General features: G+C 33.4%; 1 protein-coding gene across 1 annotated transcript; it reads left to right on the forward strand.

The window, feature by feature from the left end:
• The first annotated feature begins 15491 nt into the window (after positions 1-15491).
• Positions 15492-24041, forward strand: LOC131943620 (zinc finger protein 883-like). The gene is made up of 2 exons (XM_059303820.1): positions 15492-15535; positions 20799-24041. The coding sequence occupies exon 2, from the start codon at positions 20823-20825 to the stop codon at positions 22848-22850; it is 2028 nt and encodes a 675-aa protein (XP_059159803.1). The 5' UTR covers positions 15492-15535; positions 20799-20822; the 3' UTR covers positions 22851-24041.
• Positions 24042-24531: the final 490 nt, after the last annotated feature.

The following is a 24531-nucleotide window of genomic DNA, read 5'->3' on the forward strand; positions in this document are numbered from 1 at the left end:
CTAGTAGACATTTTTACTTTCTCGTATATACGAAGTATACAGAAAGTCTTGTTGTCGTTCCAAAAAAATCGAGATTTTTGCAAATATCGACGTTGTACACCTCCCTGAGTGGGGTAAAACATAGTTTGCAATCTTGTCCGTATGTCTGTGTATGTGTGTGTGTGTATTTGTGTCTGTTTGTCTGTGTGTCTGTGTGTCTCCTGTGTGTCTGTGTGTCTGTGTGTCTGTGTGTCTGTGTGTCTGTGTGTCTGTGTGTCTGTGTGTCTGTGTGTCTGTGTGTCTGTGTGTCTGTGTGTCTGTGTGTCTGTAAACACGATAACTTAAGTAACGTTACAGCTAGGTTGATGAAATTTTATATATAAGTGTTTTATCAAGATCGTAGATTCTTTTCAAATTTTTAGCGATTTCCGTTAATCGGAAGTGGATTTTTTTTTTATTTTGAATTTTTCAAAAGCCTATAACTTGAGTACTATTTCAGATAGATAAATGAAATTTCACATGTGAGTGAAATATCTAATCCTCTGCTTTCTGTCAAATTGTGAATAATTTCGGATGACCGGCAGTAGTAATTTTCGCTATTTCCGATTTTTTACTCCCTGTTTATTTAACATTGTCATAAAGTGAATACATATATTCCTAATGTTTAAAATGCAACCATATTATTATAAACATACTATTGTCAGCCACTTACGTCTTTATCCAACCAACGCTAAGCAAAAATAAAACGGCTATAGCCCACCACTGGTCTGTGATATAGATCGTGTCTGTGCTATAGGCTACAGCTTTGTATCTGATCAGGTTGTGGGTAATGACCAGTGGCTACCCTCGGACCTATGAATATTGGCAGGTCGATATCTATTTAATCTTTTCGAAAAATATATGGAATGTATGTCTGAATATGTCTTACCTACGTCATATTTGTATATGCTTATCATTTATGTCAAATCTGATGTAATATTTATAAACGTCATTATACAGTTTATATACTTCAAATACACGCCTTATATGTATGAATTATATACCTCACATGTGAGTCGTAATTTCGTGTAAATCACGTTTTTGAACTTGTATTGTACATGCTGTTTATGCATGTTTACTTTTAAACATTATAGAAAAGAATCTTTCTAAACAATTAAACATGTTTATACGTCCTGTCTAATTTTAATATATATTTTTTTTTGCATTGGTGAATAAAATTAGTCACCAACAAAGCACTAAACAAATAAAACATTTTTAATAGTTAAAGTTAATATAAAATTGTAAAAATGTCAATTGTATTTTTACGGTACAAGCCTAGACGACAGCACATTATTTATTCAATCAGATCGATCAATCGATCTAACCACCTGTGCTATAATAGTTGAGTGTATGAGAACTTCCTGGTTTGTGAGTCTAGATGTCAGCAGTAGGCATATAGGTAGTTCGCTCTTCTATTTACACAACATATATATATATATATATATATATATATATAAATATAAATATATATATATATATATATATATATATATATATATATATATATATATATATATATATATATATATATATATATATATATATATATATATATATATATATATATATATATATATATATATGTATATATATATATATATATGAGATTTCATTGAGAAGGGGGGGGAGGATGGTGACATTATGGGGTTTTGCACCTTGTGACACCCGACGTAGTGACGTCACTTGTGCAAGTAATAGGTTTATTGATGTTAAATTAGGTGGATGTGATATTGTGACTGTGATATGTATGCAAATATAATATTGACTTTTGACAAACGAGCGATCGGAAATATTCTTTAAAATTTCTTTAAAACAATATAACAGCCGAATCCAACACTCACTAGAATCCTAAGTAGACATTGAAAAAGTAGAGATACGAATAACAGGTGCAATGAGAAGTCCGATGACCTACCATATCAGTTAAGCAGGGATTGCGTCTTAACTAAGTCGATGAGCAGATTGTTTAGTTGTAAGTTACTATAGTCGAACAGGTAGGTAGCAGTTTGCTAGTGTTGTTGTCGCATTTTGAGTTGATTTTAAAAAGTAGAGTTTTAGAACAGTAGATAACAGTACATTTAATGTAAGGTACATGTTCAGGTTCAGCGTATAAAAAAATAAGATATAAACTTTTGTTAATCTTTATTGGGTCGAGTGTTAGTTTTCTATTTACATTACACCATAGAAATATCATGGCTCTTAAGAGAAGGATACCCGATCATTATACAGCTATACAAACATAATAGACAATACAGTTAACATACCATGCTTCACAACACCAACATCACCAGATAAAACAAGTATAAACAATGTCAACGTTGTATTAAGTGACCGTTGAGGTTAAGTAACATATTAACCTAACTCTGCTTCTTCTACCCAATGTATCGCTAAGTTTTACAATAAATGTTACTTTAGCCGCCGTTAGTCTTGACTATGTACAGTTTGCTTCTTGTGTTTTATCTGTCAGAATAAATAAATTTTCGAGATAGAAAATAATGTGCTGTTACCAAAGCTCTTTGTTTTTGTTTAGTCGTGAAAACTGAAAAGATGTCTAGATCGCTAGTAGAGCACGTGATTGATTAGAACTTGCGCTAGTCTAATGTACATGTGTTTAATTAGATAGTGGTTTTATGTTTAAAGTCGAAATTAATTGATTGTAGTTATACATTATAAATAAACTTGTAATAACTCGAACCCGAATATCAGTGTGAACGTAAACATTAATATGGACGTAAACGTAACTGTAATACAGAACTGTAAATACCCCCACCACTCCCCCCCCCTTTCCCGCCAGATAAAATGTCGCCGTGTATGTTTTATTAAACCAAGACGAAAGTTACAGGTAAGTAGCTGACTCAAAGACCCATCCATGAACTATTAGAATTCAAACATCATTCTGACCAACTTTATTTTAATATACACACATTAAAAAAACAATTGCACACCAGTTTATACTATCGGGTTTCATCCCATTGCAAACATGTAAACTATAGAGAAAACAATGCTACATCCAACTGAACACATTACAGATGACGAAAAGTTAAGTTCTCATGCCATGTACAACTGAGTGATAAGTGAAATATGTATGTGCAATGCGCTTGTAACACTGTTGTTTATTAATAATAAATGATACTGATAGTGATAGTGTGAATTGTTGTATATTATTTTTATCCATGTTTTAAAATATTAAAATATACTGTTGATTTTTTTTTTTTTTTGCATTTAATATCATGTATTATTATTAAAATGATATACTCAAGATATAACTATCAAAACTATACTGTGTAAAACATAAAATAAATAATAATCACATTAACCAAACAATACGAAATAGTAGAATGATATGCACATCTTTCTTAGTATAACCAAACGTTACGAAATAGAATAAATATCAAAACATAAACCTTTTTCCCCCTCAGACATGTAATTTACAGCGTCAGTTTGCCTTGTATGTTCGCTTTAGTATTACAGTTTTCATCATTGGCTTGTGAGGACTGATACAGATTTACAATAGTAATATTTCTTTCTCACGTGTAGCCTACTTTCATTCATTTAAGATGGTTTACTTATACATAGATCTAATATAAAACGTCTAAATATAAAAAAATAAATAAAAAAACAACCTGAAAATTCAAATGTGTAAATATATATATATATATATATATATATATATATATATATATATATATATATATATATATATATATATATATATATATATATATATATATATATATATATATATATATATATATATATATATATATATATATATATATATATATATATATATGTATATATATCTATATATATAATTCTCCTCTTCGAGCCGTTAGAAAACAAGCTGCAAACGCTATCCCTACCTCCCCACCCCTACATGGTTTTAGTGAGCTGTGTTCACTCTAAATGTTTACAAGCAGAGCCAACGATTTTAAACGTGAGGGGGGGGGGGGGAGGGGGGGGGGGAGGAAGGGGGGGGGGGTTATGGTCCTTAACGAGCTACTTATAGTGTTTTAAAGAAATATTTTCAGTGTCAGCGTTGGTGAAAATTAGAAACAACTAAATAGCGGCGTATGTTATGCCGCGGGCCGGCTCGTATATATATAATTCTCTTCTTCGAGCCGTTAGAAAACAAGCTGCAAACGCTCTCCCTACCTCCCCACCCCTACATGGTTTTAGTGAGCTGTGTTCACTCTAAATGTTTACAAGCAGAGCCAACGATTTTAAACGTAGGGGGGGGGAGGGAAGGAAGGGGGGGGGGGAGTTATGGTCCTTAACGAGCTACTTATAGTGTTTTAAAGAAATATTTTCAGTGTCAGCGTTGGTACTGTCGAATTCACAAATTATGAATTATTGAAAATTAGAAACAACTAAATAGCGGCGTATGTTATGCCGCGGGCCGGCTCGTATATATATAATTCTCTTCTGCGAGCCGTTAGAAAACAAGCTGCAAGCGCGCTCCCTACCATCCCCACCCCTACATGATCTTAGTGAGCTGTGGTTCACGCTATGTTTACCTTCGTGGAGTTGGGTTTAGTGACGGCTATTAGGGGCAGATAATTTAGTTTGAAACTATTTTAAACGCGGGGGGGGGGGGGGGGGGAAGGGGGGGGGGGGTTATGGTCCTTAACGAGCTACTTATAGTGTTTTAAAGAAATATTTTCAGTGTCAGCGTTGGTACTGTCGAATTCACAAATTATGAATTATTGAAAATTAGAAACAACTAAATAGCGGCGTATGTTATGCCGCGGGCCGGCTCGTATATATATAATTCTCTTCTGCGAGCCGTTAGAAAACAAGCTGCAAGCGCGCTCCCTACCATCCCCACCCCTACATGATCTTAGTGAGCTGTGGTTCACGCTATGTTTACCTTCGTGGAGTTGGGTTTAGTGACGGCTATTAGGGGCAGATAATTTAGTTTGAAACTATTTTAAACGCGGGGGGGGGGGGGGGGGGGAAGGGGGGGGGTTATGGTCCTTAACGAGCTACTTATAGTGTTTTAAAGAAATATTTTCAGTATCAGCGTTGGTACTGTCGAATTCACAAATTATGAATTACTGAAAAGTAGAAAAAACAACAACTAAACAGCGGCGTATGTTACGCCGCGGGTCGGCTCGTATATATATATACTAGGCATGCTGCCCAGCTTCGCTTAGGCTTTCGAAAACATTGAGGATTTGAATGCTTAATTAATTCGCCCGAGGGTCGGTCTACGACCTCAGGAGTTATAAAGAAGTTCCTCCGTGGACATTTTTTTCGATTTATAGCTCATATAAAGCGCCGGTCAGTCGAGGTCAGTTTTGACCCCCTCATCGTAGACTTTTCGGCCAACCGGCCCTCGTGTTCTGTCGCCCCAAGGCAAGATCCTGCCAAATTTGAAGCGCCTGCGGCGCCGGGAAGTGCCCTATCGGGCACCCGACAACTTTGCTTTATATATTATAGAGATTAGCAAATTGCATAGATAAACAAAGATTTCAATCAAGTAATTAAAGCCTGAAATACTTTAGTATAGAAATGTATTGTTTGAATAGATTCTAGATCTAGGTAGGGTCTACATCTGTGTAAGTCTAGTTTTTCCGTAGATCTAGATCTAGATTCCAAATAGAATTTTTTTTTTAAGTTTAGCCCGAGCAAAATAAAAATAATAGATTAACCAAGTTGACTTGGTGTGTCTCGAACCCCCACCACCTGCGTGGTTTTAAGTACACTATCATCTCCACTATTTAGGTACCATTTAAACGCAGAGAATGAAAGACGTATTTTAAAATCTTAACTTACACGAATATGCCTATTCTTTCAAATTGATTTTTTTTATCCCAAATTAGCCAGTTCCGAACAAAGATTTTTTATAAAATAATTAAGTCTTGGAATAGATTCTAGAGAAGTTAGAGTCTAAATCTAGATCTTAGCGTCTACGTCTAGTTATTGCCTAGATTTAGATCTAGTCTAGATCTAGAATCTCTAGATCTAGAATCCAATTATAACATAAATTTTATGAGTTTAGGCCGGAAAAATTGTATTGTATACATTTCATAGTGTACGTAGATCTAAATCAAATTTGAATGAGGAAAAATTGTATTGTATACATTTCATAGTGTACGTAGATCTAAATCAAATTTGAATGAAATAGTTCATTTCTTTTTATTCTAAACACGGCAGATGACGTCATTAGTTAATGTATAAACATTAGTGACGTCACAGTTTTATGCGTTCTTTTTCCCACATCTATAAATGCTTTTCCTGTTGCATAAATAAAATTGTTTTTCTACAGTTGAATACGCCTTTATTTTATATTTTTCCTCTTTAAATAAAATTGTGGTTATACATTTAAAACATCTAACATATTATTTTCAACAAAAGTCCGTAAAAAGTTCTCGATATATCGCTGTAGATTCTGATGTGATGTTCGGCGAAAATATTTTGCGGACAGAGAGAGAGAGAGAGAGAGAGAGAGAGAGAGAGAGAGAGAGAGAGAGAGAGAGAGAGAGAGAGAGAAGTGCGAACTTGGCCAATTATAGATTTAGATAATTCTCTTCTGGGAGCCGTTAGAAAACAAGCTGCAAGAGCACGCCTTGCAGTCCCCTCTCTTCTTCTCTATCGCTACCCCCCACCCCACCCCCCTCACACGGTCAGGTGAGTTGTAGTTCACGCTAAATGTTTACAAAACAATCGTAGAGCAGGGTTTGGTGACGGCAATTAGGGGCAGATAATTCAGTTTGAAACTATTTTAAACTTAGAGGAGGTAACTAAGAGGAGGTTGCTTTCACGGGGGGGGGGGGGCGGAGGGGGGAAATGGGGGTTTAGTGTATTAAAGCAAATATTTTCAGTGGCAGCATTGGTATTGTTGAATTCACAAATTATGAATTACTGAAAAGTAGAAAAAACAACTAAATAGCGGCGTATGATACACCGCGGGTCGGCTCGTATATATATAATTCTCTTCATGGGGACAATAGAAAAAACCACGCAGATTCGCCACCACCCTCATCCCCACCTGTCAGGTTAGCTGTGGTTCACCCCGAATGTTTACAATCGAGAGCCGGGTCGGCTATTAGGGATATATGAAGATAATTTAGATTGAAAAAGGGGAGGTAATAATAATTTCTGTCATAACTATTCATTGTCGATTAGTCGGACGACTGCTAACACGACGTTCGCGGGAGGGATGGGGAGGGAGGTTTATGATACTCGTCTTTACCTGCTATTTGTAGTGAATTACTAAAAAGTAGAAAAATAAAAGAACTAAACAGCGGCGTATGCTTACGGCGCGGGTCAGGTCGTTGTAAACACGGCGCACTGATCAAGCGAAAAATTATTATTTTGTAAACTAGACCTTATCTAGTTAGAATTAGTCTATAGTATAGACTCTATACTATATACTTTACTCCTAACTAGTTATTCTGCAGTCTGACTCAACTATATCCAAACAATATCTAACTGCGACTGCTTCCTAAATCACGTCTAACCACTAACACACGACTGACCAACTCTTCTAACGTTATCTATCTCTAAATGCTGCTCACAAGACACTGGTCGGACATCTACTGCTACAGCATGCTCTGTGGACGATGGCCTAATACAATTCATTGAACAGGACCCCACAGTTACGATTCACGATATATTGCACTATTAACGGAAACGACTATATTGACGAAGACTGACGATTACATCTACACCATAACACAACACGAGGAAGACTGACCTAAAATATTTTTCCCTAACAACAAATTCCTACTCTTCTACTTCACAACTTTACGTACCTCGTCACACATCAGAATGTTGTATTAATATAAATCCTTCCACAATATACACACTCTCATACCCTTACAATACCTAAGACCACTTTCATAACACTGGCCTACCTATAATAATTTTACCTGACCGACGCTATTCTATCTCTCGCCTGCTTGGTCTCTAACATATTTATAACTAGCGCCATAACATTATGTATAGATTAAATAATGAGGTTTTTTTTCCTTTTGTTAACAGTAGGGTGTTTTCAGAATTCATTGCCAACAAAAGATAATTGGCTTTATAAACATAAGGAAATCCACTGATTTTGAAATATAATAACGCATTACATTTTACTTCAAGGTCAGCCACCATCAGCACGGACTTGAGACCCGTGACCCGCACCAGACCCGTGACCCGCACCAGACCCGTGACGCGTACCAGACCCATGACCCGCACCAAACCCGTAAGAAAATTCTGCTTGAACCCAGCCTGAGATGGGGTGTAGAACTGGTCAAACGGAACCGAGAAAATTAAACGTTTTTGCATGCACAACTTTAATAAAAAGATATTATTCTTTCTAACACCAAAATATGAATATGATCTTGATTTAACTAAAGTTTGTACTACACTTAAAACATCCATATTGCTAATTGGTATGTTTAACTTATTCAAATGAAATTATGATGATAAATTGTGAGCAACCATCCGTTGTATAATACGTTATTACATATTTAATGAAAGACGCTAGCTCTACAACCCGCTGAAATATATCATACAACATATTAGTCTCCTTACCGAGGACAAAATAAACCACCAATGAACTCTTTGTATTCCCGTTATCCAAAGCAATCATGTGGAATATTAAATGAGAACCTGTTTTCGTCCCAATTTATCAGCAAAGTTAGACACAAAGACAGATAGTCATAAATAATACTAGGTATTTTGAAGTCAGATAAGAAAGTGTACTCTCGGTACTGCTCGTTAAAATTTGACATTGACAATGAACCGATCAACCAAAGATAATCTTAAAGTTATTTGGGCGACAAAAGGGTTGTGTTGGAGAACGTCAAGATATGTGTGTAGGAAGAAACGTTGACAAGATATGTGTGTAGTGAGAAACGTTGACAAGATTTGTGTGTAGGGAGAAACGTTGACAAGATACGTAAGTAGGGAGACACGTTGACAAGATATGTGTGTAGGGAGAAACGTTGACAAGATATGTGTGTAGTGAGAAACGTTGACAAGATTTGTGTGTAGGGAGAAACGTTGACAAGATACGTATGTAGGGAGACACGTTGACAAGATATGTGTGTAGGGAGAAACGTTGACAAGATATGTGTGTAGGGAGAAACGTTGACAAGATATGTGTAGGGAGAAACGTTGACAAGATATGTGTGTAGGGAGACACGTTGACAAGATGTGTGTAGGGAGAAACGTTGACAAGATATGTGTGTAGTGAGACACGTTGACAAGATATGTGTGTAGGGAGAAACGTTGACAAAATGTGTGTAGGGAGAAACGTTAACAAGATGTGTGTCAACCTTTGTCTTACGGCTAGAACTAGGTTAGGATTAAGTTTGAGAGGTAATTAATTTTAATTTTTGATTATCATCCTTGATGACCTTTGATGTGAACTCCATAACGAAAATCTACCAACCATCTGTTAACTTGGTTTGCCGTCGCTATGGAGACGAAGAGTGAGGTCTATGTTAATGTTGTGGTTAGGGTTCAGTGAAGGTTTGGATTGTATGCAGATTATCTAGTATGGCATATGGTCGTAGAGTTTAGGTTTTTGAGGGTGATGATTGTATAGAGATGGATATGTGGTATAGTTTAAAACGATTCATAATGTTAACATACAATTCTTTAGCTCTCCATTCCTACCCTATTTGTATTTTATTCCGAGTTTACGTACCCGTCAGATCTGGGGGGACTCTACTGACTTGAACAGGATTCGAACTTGAGACTTACGGGTTAGCAGTCCAGCTCACTACCACTAGGCCACTCCATCCAGAGCCGTAGCGACCCTTCTCGCCGCCCGGGGACAAACATTCAATTTGACGCCACCCTCGGAAGCAATTTTTAAATTTGCACCCTCCCCACCCCCTCCCTCAAACTATTTATAATGAAAAAAATGCAGCTAAAATGATACTTTGATTTGTTTTTACAACCCATTTTGGCGCGCCCTAAGGTCGGCGCCCGGTGACATATGTACCCCCCCCATCGCTACGCCTCTAACTCCATCCACCAGTTTATATGCATATCCTTATTATTATTTTTTTTTGTTGTTGATGAAAATCAACACAATCTTATATCTTTTTCTTTAATGACTCGTGAGTTTATTAAGCAGCATATACCCGCCTTCGTCCGGGTTTAGAAAATATACTACTTTCAAATTAGATTTCATAATGATAGCAATTTGAAGTTTTCTCAACTATACAAAATACATGTTACCTTATTTAGCGTTTAGAGCTTTCCTATTTTTGAAAAGAGTAGACTTATAATTACAAATTCCAAGAAATTCTAAATCTTAAAACTAATGCAGTTTTGCAGACCCAATAAAAATAAAAATGTAACAAGAATTGGCATAATATTTTTTTTAATTAATATTATTAGAATGTTTAAATATATTTCGGAACAAAATGTGTGTATTATCTACCTCAAATTTGTTTAAATTATAAAAAAGGGAAGTAACTTTTACAAGTAACAATAATTGAATGCATTCAAATAGGAAATATCCTGATGGTGCAAGTGTAATGCGTCGCGAGGCAGAAATATGCTTTTCTCAGGTCAGTGATTAATTAATTAAAGTTAAAAAGTCTATTGAGTACATATTGACGATCTCGTAAAGGGAGGGGGGGGGGGGTGACGATTTGCATACTTGCTAACTATACAAAAAACAATGATACATCCAACTGAATAATTTACAGAGGAAGAAAAGTTTAGTGGAATATTTTAAACTATTTTCTATCCTTATTAAGCTTTCAATGATTTCTAATTTCAACTTGTTCAGTGCCGTTGACATTTTCCATCTTCAAGCAGGTTAAAAATTAATTTTGGCTTCAGATATGCGACTTGTCAGTGTTATTTTTTTTTCTCTGGATGTTTCTAAAAATGACAGGATATACAGATCTAGAACGGTTTGATGGAATGTTGATGGCTATGGCCCAGGAATGTCAGGGTGGTATTCATGAGCTTCTTGATGCCTTCTTTGGATTCCTAGCTCGAAAGACAGATTTTAATGCAACCTTGTTTTTAACATTGGCTTTTATTTACATTTGCTGTGTTTTATATGTCACGATACATGAGTTCCAAATAATCTTTAAAAAGTAAAAGCAATCATTCTAGGACGGAGATCTATACATGAATTATTAACTGATAAATAAGCATATAATTCTAGGACGGAGATCTAAATATGAATTATTAACTGATACATAAACATATATAATCTCGACCAATCCAGCTGTTGTTTTCCTCAAAGGGAAGCCAGCGAGTAATTGCTGAGCCAGGAAGGAAGTCATGACTGTCTCCCTTTACTTACATACGTCATAATGTGTTGTTTTTTAGCGCAATTTCCATACTGGACAATTGCGATTATTAACTCGTCATTTCTGGATGTGTGTCCGCAGCTTTAAGTCGTATCTAAGTCGTATCTCCTCCTCAACGAAGCAATATCGAGGACTAGTTCCAAAAGCAAATATGCTAAGCAAGTTCCGAGGACGATTGTGGGCCAAAAAAATTCCCGGAATTCCTTCCCGGATTTCCTGGAAAAAGCCAAAAAACCTCGAAAAAATGCAGTTTTTGGCCCATATCTCGGCAACCAGACCACTTAGTGACTTGAAACATTTACCAATCGATTTCTGCCATAATTTAGAACAACATAGCCGAAGAAAGTTTTCAAACATATCCTTTCGTTCGGTCACAAAAATTTGTTTAACATTGCATTATACATAATACATTACAGTACTATATAGCAATATAGAGAGCGCGACAAATAAAAAAAACCCACACGTCCGCAATTTTTTTTAAATATCGTTAATAAATATTTTTTCTTTTTTGTTTTGAATTATTAAAACTACTTGTGTTGCATTATTTATTTGCTGAATATATGATTTATCTCGATTTAAATTTGTTATGGATAACATAAGAAAATTGCGCTTAAATTGTCACTAGACTTTTTATTAACTTGTTTCTTTACTGCACCGATCTGTACCCACTGTACTCTTTCTAAAATCGTGGCCAACTTTGGCCTACTCTGATGAGCGTGCTCAATGTACTCTTTCTAAAATCTTGGCCAACTTTGGCCTACTCTGTTGAGCAGAAGAACTGAAAAGGTATGAGGACTTTCCTATCCGCTTTGATCCTTTCAGTGCCCCATTTTAAACAAAACCAAGCGAGCAAATCTGGAACCAAGCAGGACACTACAGCTGTCTTTTTATTTTAGTGTCAACCATCTTCTTGTATACAATAAGTAACATATCACAACTGACATATTTCTGTGTTTCCAAATATGCCTAACTTGAATTAGTGTATTTGATATTTTGAAATAAACGAGTAAACAAAAAAAAAACTACAATAGGAGGAACGTTGTTAATAATAGCTTACAGAACGTCCATCTTGTAACAAATATATTGATTTTACATTTCAGATCAACTGTTTTAACTTTTTTTTTAAAAGAAAAATACTTCTCTTATAATGAACTACTCAGAAAAGATTGATTCACTTAAATATTTCCAGGCCTACATTTCTAATATTTGGAATCGTTAACAGTTTCGCTTTAAGGACATGGGCGGGTGTACTTTTCGTCATAAATCCACTAAATCATCGATTTCCCATTTTTACTTGATCTATACAGAATAACCATCGTTGAATCTAAAAATGACAATGTTATGACCCTAAAAACAGTATTTATTTATGAAAAACCGGGTTTAATGTAGTGTATACGGGGTCTTTTGTTTAATTTTTTGGTAAAAATAGCCATTTTTCGACCTAGAAAAGTACTATTAGGCTTCGCGGAAGCCTAATGTGTTTGATATCAATGGAAAGGCCGTGACCTCCTTTCTTTATTTGTTCTAAAATTAAATGACCAATCAAAATACCTATTTTAATGTGATTATTTTTCTACGTCATAAAGTTGTTTATTTTACTAAGTCGGGTTTTTCCGGTATGCAAATTTTTGACCTCAATTTTTTCATTGGCATACAACTGCGGAAGCTAGTTAGCGATTGGTCGTTTCGCTTCGGAAGTAAACATTCCCTTAGTTTCAGCGCGTTGCTAAGTTTGATCTAGTTTTGTTTCTCTAAGCTTCTGTGAAATACTTACATTATTTTAACATATAATTATTTCAATTAAATATACTATTAACAGTTTAGACTAGTTTGTGTGAATTATCATAAGCAGAGAGACGATTTAATTTGTTTCTCTTTCGATAATGGGTAGAACAAAACACTCGCTAAAAATAGATACACACATCTAACTAATTTACTAAAGCTAGGGCACGTCCGAATGCAACTGATTGCAGCTACCTCTACTCAATCTGGCACTATTCAGACAAGCACTGGTGCAGATGTAATATGCACATTTACTAAGAAACTGCGGCAATGTAAGACACAGTTTTTACAGACAGAAGAAAGCACTGTTACATCTAGTACTGGTAGTGCTAATTGTAAACCACAGCCATGCAGAATTATTGTCGACTGTGATTTGCTTCTTGATGTTATCAATATATTTCCTCGCCCACTGTGATGTAGTGGCTACTATTGATGAAAAATGTGTAAAGGTTTTGCTTCAAGCATGGTGTGGCAGTAATAAAAATGTTGTAAACCGTAAGTATACAACTGCAAAAGAATCCAGAACAAGGCCTTTCACAATAAACAAAGACATAGTCTTATCATAATTGGCAAAATATACTGCTGTTTCTGCGATAGCATAATTCAATTTAGGGCCCAGGCATGCTATGGCATTGCTGTCAAAAGAAGGAAACCATAGTCGAAGACCCAGTGAAGGACGCCAGAAAAGACGCCATGACAACCGCTTTACTACAGCTCTAGGCAAAACAAACAGCGCCAGAAAAAAAAGAAAACTAACAGCTGAACAAGCTCAGAAGGAATATATTCAGCAGCACCATACTTCAGGCTATAAATGTGGTCGATTTTAGTGACATACAGCGATACATTTTCATTTTTTTGCAACTTTTTGTTAGTTTTTTGCGTTTTTCTCAGTTTGGTGTTTTTTTTTTGTACAATTGTTGAAATAACTTTGTTAACAATTATCAGAACTGAACTAAATTTGCTCCAGTTACTCTTTATATATATTCAAATAGAACTGATAGAACACTTTTGGAATTTTTGTAAAAAAAAATTTTTGTTGTTGAAATAGTGAAAAAATTGGACGAAATAATGAAATTTTTACAGTGATGTTTGAAAACAAAAAGTAAAAAAAAAAAATTTTCTTTTTTGAAAATGTAATCCATTAGAAGTCTTAAACACATGTGTCTGCAGAATATATTAAGTTTTCATGAAATGTGTACAAACCATTTTTGAGTTATTTCCATTTAAAAATCGTCAATAAAATCTAATATGGCCGCCGTCACCATGGCAACGGAAGATTTAAAAAATTTAAAAAAATATTTTTATGCTTAACTCTTTGAGTTATAACTATTAGCCAAGTATTACATCTTTAGACTCGGAAATAAGGAAGTTGGTACTCATCACCCGCCCATGCCCATCTATAGATCTATTCATAAAAACCTAATCAAAATAAATCACTATAAAAACAAGAAGAATACCGTGGAATAGCCGAGTTTTTAACGGAATCATTTAAGTCACTTAATCAGTGTGTGCCTATGTTATGTTAAATGTGTCGGATTTTTAGCTAATTAGTTTTTTCTTTGCTTTGTCAATAATATCGTTCGGCGTGTAATTATGCACATTGCGTTTTGACAAATAACTATTTTATAAATTATTTTTCTTAAACAAGTTCAACAATTTAAAATATATAGGCCTATAATTCACGTGAAACAGGTACCGATGGCTAGTACATAATAATAAAGTGCCTTATTAATATCATCAGTTCAGTGGCGTAGCGAGGTCGGGTGTCACTCGGTGCGGCACCTAATAGTGTCTTCCCCCCCCCCCCCCCTCCGTCACCACCACGGTGATTGCTTTAAACTGTGCTCAGATAACTAACATTTTTTATCCATATTTGGTTATAAATACAGCTGGGTGTAGCATGTAGGTAAAATCGTCAAAAAAAAAACAACGTGAAGTCATTTATGGATGACCCATTACAGAGTTTCTTCCAGGCATCTCTTCGGGGGGGGGGGGGGCGAATTCCCCCCGAAAAATTTTTACCGCCCCCCCCCCCCCCGAACGAGATGAAATTTATATAATTTATATAGAAAATAATATATACTTTTAACAGTGTCCGCCGCCCCCCCCCCCCCCCGAAGAAAGTTTACCGCCCCCCGAAAATTTCAAGTGCCCCCCCCCCCCCGGAGAAAAAAGTCTGGAAGAAACACTGACCCCTTATTTTATAGTAACCAGTTGTGGTGCAATAATTTTTTTTCTTGATACAAAAAATTACATATTATAATTGTGAAATTGTTTGAGGAAATAAAAACAAAATTAAATCTTTAATCAATATTTGACATTTTAAAACTCAAAGAAGGATTTCTCTCGCCAGCGCGGACAATATTAAAATTTCAGTAGATCTAGAGATCTAGTCTACTTCCGTTTCACCACTACGGGCTAGACCCGTAATAGAAAGTCTAAATATTTTAAATAAGGTAGGCACTTTACTCTTTACGTCCACTATTACTATTAGTATTAGATCTAGATCTAGAGTCAAGATGGTATTTTTTTAATTTGATATAGGCTAATAAATGTAAATATATGCAACTAGCTGCGCATGATTAAAAAGTAGGCCTAGAAATCTAGATCTAGATGAGAAAACCAGGTAATCTATCGTTTTGGGTACGTAAAATCGCCCGCGATTTGTAATGTGAAAAACAGGTGACTCCTTAAATTTTAATAATTATTTCACATTTTGAGGAGGATTTATGTTTTAAAAAATTCAAAAATGTTTCCTTGATTCATTTATGTACCTGTTTTTAAACAATTGAATTAAAACTTTTCCGTAATAAATGAAGACTTGCAATGTTTCCAACAGATGCAACCATGCTCATTTACTATAGCAGCCATCTTGTCTAAGTTTTATTTTTATAAGCTTTTAGCGCCAGATTCAGGGGGAAGCCACTCTATTTTACAAATGGCTGCTGTTTATATAGCAAATCTTGCTCTCAGACACTGCTGTTTAAAGTTAATTTCTGGCCTATATCGATATATTTAGCCATTGATTTAGGTTTATTATTCATTTATCTATAATATTTGACACAAAAGTATGACACAATACTTCTATTAAAGCCTTGACAATGAGGTAACGTTTTCGTACATAAATAGCCGCGGGCGATTTTACGTACCCAAAACGATAGATTACCGAAAACCAAGTCCAAGTGACTACGCTGATCGCCTAGAGTACTAATTTACCATGCCATTTAGATAGTCTAGTACTTAACTAGATCTAGATCCAAATGGTAATCTATCGTTTTGGGTACGTAAAATCACCCGCGACTAGTAATGTGAAAAACAGTGACTCCTTTAAAATGCCTTAAATTAATAAATTTTAATAATTCCTTCAAATGTTTTTAAAAAATACAAAAATGTTCCCTTGTCCCATTTATTTTATGTAGACCTACCTGTTTTTAAACAATTGAATTTAAACTTTTCAGTAATAAATGAAGACTAGCAATGTTTCCAACAGATGCAACCATGCTCATTTACTATGGCAGCCGTCTTGTTTATTTTTTTTTTTTATAGTTTAGTAAACTTATAGCGCAAGATTCAGGGGAAGCCACTCTAACTTACAGATGGCCGCTTTTTATATAGCAAATCCTGCTCGCAAACACTGCTGTCTAAAGATAATTTCTTGCCTATATTGATATAATCAAATATATTGAGCCATTGATTTAGATTTATTATTCATTTAGGCCCTATCTATAATATTTGACACAAATATACTTCTATTAAAGCCTTGACAATGAGTTAACTTTTTTGTACATTACTAGCCGTGGGCGATTTTACGTACCTAAAACGATAGATTACCCTACTACACTACTCTAGTGTTCCTAGCATAATTGAAATATGTAGGGAAACAGGTATCGGGAAAATTATTCAGTACCCTATTCATTTATATTTATAGGGGGACTAATAATTTATTATAAATAAAATCGGATCCAGTAGGCCCCTAGGTAAGCAGAGTAGTGCTCTACCGATAAGGCATGCTGAACCACATTCCTTGTGTTTAAAGTTTAAATCATGTACCAATTGTACTTCTTAAGTACCACAAACCTCAGATAACAACATATGTGCATCTTGTGTTTGAAACTTGAAAGTCTACTTTATTTTATACCAACACACCAGAATTAAATTAGGCCTAATAAAGTAACAGTTAATTATATAATGGTTTTATTTGTTAGATAATAAATAAATCTAGTCCCCTACAATGCCCTACATGAATACATTTATTTTGTCTACTAGCTTGCAATTTATAATATATAGGCCTACGCCCTAGGCCAACTTCTATTAGTTAATGAAGGTATCTTCTCTTATCTATATTAAATATTAATACAATACTACAAATAAGTTTTAACCCAACATTCTGTAACCATACTAGATCTATTATACAATGTCTATTCATTGATTATTTTAATGTAACCTTTCATTTAAAATACGCTATTATTATCCTAATAAATAATACTAAAGTAAATACTAACTAATAGGGCCTAAGTATTAAAGTATATAACTATATGGCCTGTCTAGTTAAAAAAAACCAACCTTTTATTAATTTTTTTGCCTATTTAATTATTATTAACAATAACAGTAATAGTTCAATCAAACACTAACTAAAAATTATTCAATACATTGAAAGTTGTATTATGTAGAATTCTAGTAGATAGGCTAATACTTATAGTAGACCTACTTGTATTGTGTAACGATCCACTGAAACATATCAACTTATACTTTCAAAGGATTTTTAACTGAGTGCTCTAGCAAATTTAAAGCAGCACTTTGCAATATATATGTTTGACTTTTATCATTATATAAGACCGCATATGTACAAGAATATAGATATAATTTTATTCATTTATATGATTATTATATGTCAGCTACCTTTTTGTTTGCTGTAGCTTGTTGATTATACTACACTAACGTTGGGTACCCATTTCACTAGAATTATAGGCCTATATATTTTTACTGTTATACTTTCAAATAAAAATAATTTATAAAATAGTTATTGGTCAAAACATTATGTACATTACTACTTGTTGAACGATATTAGTGACAGAGCAAAGAAATATCTAAAAAGATCCAACACATTTAAAATAACATAGGCTACCAGTACCTATAAGTAAAATTAAAACCAAATTATACACATTATTAGCCAACACAACACCATATTAAATGCACACGCTGATTAGGAAAACTTAAATGATTCTGTTAAAAACTCGGCTTTTCAACTGCTATTATGTTGGGTACCTAACTCACGTTAGGGAGAATAAAGGCGGCTGGGCATAGTGCTGACCACACTTTCTCTTCTATGCAGAGGACACAGAAACAAGTGAACTCTACTTCACTTGCCCCATAGACCGTCAGGTTTAAAAGGGAAACTTTACTTTTATGTTGTTTTTTAAACATGGTTCCATTAACATTAGGCTCGAGTCTAGCTGATAGACAGACATACTCTGACATAGATTAATTAAATTTAAAGTATCTAGACCTACTTTAGCCTAGAGTCTTGGCATATTTTTAAAAAAAATTAGTTTTAGCTTCTTCTAGATTTTAATACATAAAGAAGTGCAAGTAGATTTTTTAGATTTGTATCTCATACATAGTCTTCCTGATTAAACAAATATCAAGTGCAGCTGTAATCAGGCAATCAAGACTACCCCAATGGATATGGGTGTAGGTAATACAAATATTCAATGCTGCAGTAATCAGACCCTCAACACATACCCATTGGATATTAGCTGTCAACATGAACATTTATTTGAATTTAAAAATGCACTGACCTACACAAAGTGTTATTTTATTTAGTTCATTCAGATATGCTTCTTCTATTGTTGCAATTCAACTTTTTAAAGGTTCAGTTTGTAAATTTTTAAATATAAAACAAATAAAATCAATTCATTAATTCTTTTTTTTTTTAATTTTACTTTTACATTAGAAAAAGTTGTGCATATCCATCCATACAATTATAGCAGGTGGCAATAATGAGTCCACCTTGGTCACTCAAAATCCATGGTACAACAGGCTTTTATAATGCTTTCAGTGAATACCCAGACCTGCAAAATAAATCAAGTAGGCGTACTAATTAACCTGCTGTGGCTAAAATTATAATATAATTATAAATATAATTCAACCAATTAAAATTATTGATGTCTGCTGTAAGTCAAGTGGGTATGAATAATTTAAAAACATATTTAGGCCCATTATTAAATATAGTAGTATGTAGTCTAAATATTTTGAGTAGCAAATATAAGTGCTAACATTATTTTATAGTATTAGTCTAGGATTCCAGTAAATTTAGAGGACAATTGTGTGATCTTAAGTTATGCTTTAAAATTTTAAACAGTGTTCATCAAGTAAATGGTGTTTCATAGTTAATGTAGTGTGACTTGAGTTAATCATCTTGATCTATCCACTGATTATCTAACACTTTAACAGTGTGACAGCTTACAAGTGTAGTAGTGGGCACTAGAATATAATATAAGAAATTAAATATAGTAACTACTAGATCTAAATAATAAAGAATGATCTTACTTTGGCCACAACTACTAGCCCTAGTCTTGCTATGACTTCATAAATAATCACAAGTCCATCTGTAAAATCAAGTTAAGTGCATTTTTGTGTATTTAAAATGATCTAGCTTACAGCTAAATCTAAATTCTAGAATCTTGGGTATTCTTGAGTCTGACTCTCTGGAGTTGTGGCTTTCACTTTTGATTGGATAGATTCCGATAGATGTTTACATTTTGTTCAGTTATTTATTATATTCATATTGTCTATCAGCTGGACAAAAAGCAAAAAAAAAGTTTCCTGAATAATTTAAATTTCTTTAAATGTTGTTGTTCTGCTGGTTGCAGGTTTTTTAAATAAACTTAAGACTAGCACTATGAAATACATAGAGAAGACCAGTGCTAGGCTAGGGCATCATCATGGCTGCTGATGTAAACACGTGTGTGCAACCTCTCTATTAGTATACAATTCATAGTGTAGGTCTTGATACGTAAATTGATAGAATCTAGATCTATATCAAATTTGAATGAAATAGTTCATTTCTTTGTATTCTAAAACTGGAAGATGACACCATTAGTGTTGTGTTCTTTCCTTAGTTTAAAAAAGCTAAGCCAGTTGATTAGAGCAGCAGTAATCCCATTCACAACAATTGACTTAGTTCCAATTTTTTTTATCTCTTCCCGGCTAACAGGACTTGAACTTAAGTGGGAGAGAACAAGAACTTACAGGTCCTATTGTATACAAATATTGTCACAAAACTAAAAAACATTAAGTGGAATTTAGTGCCAAGCTACCTGAAGAAAGCAAGTGTTTATTAAGCTGTTTATGACAGTTTAGAACTGAAATTAAAATTGATTTTCAAACTTTTAATACATATTTGGATAAGATTAATCACACATTACTTACATTTAAAAACTAACAAAAGCAAATCAAGTTTAGATTTTTGTTATTATTAATATCCTAGTATTCCTATTTTTAAAAATAATTTTAAGAAACTGGTAGCTTAAGATATTAATCTGCAGTCCTGATGGCTTTGCATTACTGGTTGTCTATTTTAAAATTACATCTGCCTAAGTAATCATTAGAATCAGACTGACAAAAGTCTGGCATGTGTTACAAATTGTGTCATGTTATTAATAAAATGTTTTGGCTATTTAATCACCAGTTTAACATTTACATTTTTTTAATCATCAGTTCATATCTAAGAAGCTAACCAGCATGGAGGTGGAAACAGATGTGTTATCTGCAGTTTCATCTACTGTAGATATACAGTCAAATGAATTAACAGATTTTTCATCTTCTGAAGATTTGAAACCATCTTCTGCTGGCATCAAAACAGAATTATTGTCATTTCTTAATTTTCAGAATATAAAACCGGACATGACATTTAAAACTTCTCAAGATGTTGAACCTAATGTTAATTCAGAATTTTCTTCTTCTAATGACATAAAACCAGATTTACCATTTTTTAATTTCCAGGATATACAACCTAACATGTCATTTAAAACTTCTCAAGATGTTAAACCTGATATTACATTTTCAATTGAAAAAATTAATAAGAAACCTGCTGCATTAGCAGAATTTTTAACATCTGAAAATTTAAAACCAGAATTATCAGCTACTGAAAATTTAAAACAAGATTTCACAACAGAATTATTAGCAGAATTTTCAACATCTGAAAATTTAAAACCAGAATTATCAGCTACTGAAAATTTAAAACAAGATTTCACAACAGAATTATTAGCAGATTTTTCAACATCTGAAAATTTAAAACCAGAATTATCAGCTACTGAAAATTTAAAACAAGATTTCACAACAGAATGTTTATTTTTTGAGAATAAACAAGAAAACGGACTTGAAGAAAATCTACAATTGTCTAGAGACAATGAAAATAAGATTGTTTATTATCATCAAAAGTTTTCTCAAAGTTCTAAAAGTAATATGCATAAAAATGTTCATTCAGAAGATAAGCCATATGAGTGTGAGGTTTGTCTTAAAAGGTTTTCTCAAAGTTCTAACTTAAGTAAACATAAAAAGATTCATTTAGGAGATAAGCCATATGATTGTGACGTTTGTCATAAAAACTTTGCAGATAAGAATGAGCTATTACGACATAAAAAAGTTCATTCAGGAGATAAATCACATGAATGTGATGTTTGTCATAAAAAGTTTTCTCGAAGTTTTAATTTAAGAACACATAAAAAGATTCATTCAGGTGATAAACCACATGAATGTGATGTTTGTCATAAAAGGTTTTCTCAAAGTTCTCATTTAAGAGAACATAAAAAAGTTCATTCAGGAGATAAGCCACATGAATGTGATGTTTGTCATAAAAGGTTTTCTCAAAGTGCTCATTTAAGAGAACATAAAAAAGTTCATTCAGGAGATAAGCCATTTGAATGTGATGTTTGTCATAAAAGGTTTTCTAAAAGTTCTCATTTAAGAGAACATAAAATTGTTCATTCTGGAGATAAGCCATATGAATGTGATGTTTGTCATAAAAAGTTTTCTCGAAGTTCTGTTTTAAGAACACATAAAAAGATTCATTCAGGAGTAAGGGCACATGAATGTGATGTTTGTCATAAAAAGTTTTCTCGAAGTTTTAATTTAAGAACACATAAAAAGATTCATTCAGGAGTAAGGGCACATGAATGTGATGTTTGTCATAAAAACTTTGTGGAAAAGAATCATCTATTACGACATGAAAACGTTCATTCAGGAGATCAACCACATAAATGTGATTTTTGCCATAAAAGGTTTTCTCAAAGTTCTAATTTTAGAGAACATAAAAAAGTTTGTTCTGGAGATAAGCCATTTGAATGTGATGTTTGTCATAAAAGGTTTTCTCAAAATTTTAGCTTAAGTGAACATAAAAAGATTCATTCAGGAGATAAGCCACATGAATGTGATGTTTGTCTTAAAAGATATCAATATAGTTCTGGTTTAAGTAAACATAAAAAGATTCATTCAGGAGATAAGCCATATGAATGTGATGTTTGTCATAAAAGGTTTTCTCAAAGTTCTCATTTAAGAGAACATAAAAAAGTTCATTCAGGAGATAAGCCATATGAATGTGATGTTTGTCATAAAAGGTTTTCTCAAAGTTCTCCTTTAAGAGAACATAAAAAAGTTCATTCAGGAGATAAGCCATATGAATGTGATGTTTGTCATAAAAAGTTTTCTCGAAGTTCTGTTTTAAGAAGACATAAAAAGATTCATTCAGATGAAAGGCCACATGAATCATGATGGATGTGATGTTTGTCCTATAAGGTTTGCTTGGAAGTGTGATTGATTAAGACATAATTTTGTAGATTTGAGAAAAAAATTCATATGAATTACTCAGAATAGTTATTTAGCTAAACATAAACTTTTTTTCCCATAAAATTTTTTCGCAACATTCTTATTTAAGTGCACATGAAAAAGTTCATTCAGGAGACAAGCTACATGAATGTGGTATTTGTCATTAAAGATTTTCTAGAAGTCGTAGTCTAAATGATGTTTTTCACAAAAGATTTCTCAAATATCTAATTTAAATACTCTAAAAAAATTCATTCTATATGTAAGACAGAGGAATGGGATGTTGGTAAGGAAATGTTTTCTTTTAAAGTTACTTTATATTGCCAAAGAAATTCATCAGGACTTAAAACCAATTTAATGTCATTTTTTTACTTTCTCGTATATATGAAATATAAAGTCTTGTAATCGTGCAAAAAAAAAATCCAGATTTTTACAAATCTCAACATTTTACACCTCACTGATACGGAAAAACATAATTTTGCAATCTTGTCTGTGTGTTTGTGTGTAACCACTATAACTTGAGTACCGTTACAGCTAGGTTAATGATATTTTAAATATAAGTATTTAATCAAAAACGTAGATCGATATCAACTTTTAAGCCATTTCCGATAACCGGAAGTGGTACTTATTCTATTTTGAATTTTTCAAAAGCCTATAACTTGAGTACTATTTCAGATAGATAAATGAAGTTTCACATGTAAGTAAAAGATCTATATCTCTACTTTCAGTCAAATTTTGAGAAATTTCTGTTTACCGGAAGTACTAAAAAACGCATGTAAATTATACAGTACTAATAATATTGTGCACTATTATAAACATCTTCATTCGGCGTTTGCTTGGTGCGCAATTCTTTTTCCTATGAGATTTTATTCTATTTTTAAAAGTTTAAGTATTTAAAATGGATTAAATAAACTTTCTCGAATATTCTAATATAAAACTACGAGGGATGGCAACTCAGGACATAGACAATTGGCCTATTTGTAATCCATTTTTAATTACTTAAACTTTTTATAATAGAATAGAATCTCGTAAAAACAAAGAATTGCACACCAAGTGAATGCCTAATAAAATTTGCATAATAGTGCGGGATATTATTAGTACTTTATAAATTTATATACCTTTTTTGAGAAATTGGAAATAGCGTAAATTAGTACTTTGGTCAACGGAAATAACTCAAAATTTGAATTAGATCTTTTACATACATGTGAAATTTCATTTATCTATCTGAAATAGTACTCAAGTTATAGGCTTTTGAAAAGTTCAAAGTAGAAAAAGTACCACTTCCGTTTATCGTAAATCACTCAAAAGTTGATCAGGATCTTTGATTTTTATAAAATACGTATATATGAAATTTCATAAACCTAGCTGTAACGGTACTCAAGTTATCGTGTTTACACACAGACATACGGACAAGATTGCAAAACTATGTTTTTCCGTATCAGTGAGGTGTAAAACGTCGAGATTTTTACAATCTCGTTTTTTTTTTTGCACGATTACAAGACTTTCTCTATACTTCGTATATACGAGAAAGTAAAATCATAACTATATCCCGTGTTCCCATCCCCTGTTGTTTTATATAAGAATATTCGAGAAAGTTAGGGGAGATCACTCCCGGTTTATTAGCATAAAC

The sequence above is a fragment of the Physella acuta genome, unplaced genomic scaffold (genome assembly GCF_028476545.2).
Source record: "Physella acuta isolate Inbredline_101_S28 unplaced genomic scaffold, ASM2847654v3 ptg000463l, whole genome shotgun sequence".
In the NCBI taxonomy this organism is placed as follows: Eukaryota; Metazoa; Mollusca; class Gastropoda; family Physidae; genus Physella; species Physella acuta.

What these genes read in the sequence shown, in the direction of transcription:
- LOC131943620 (XM_059303820.1), top strand. Translation starts at nt 20,823, where the DNA reads ATGGAGGTGGAAACAGATGTGTTATCTGCAGTTTCATCTACTGTAGAT.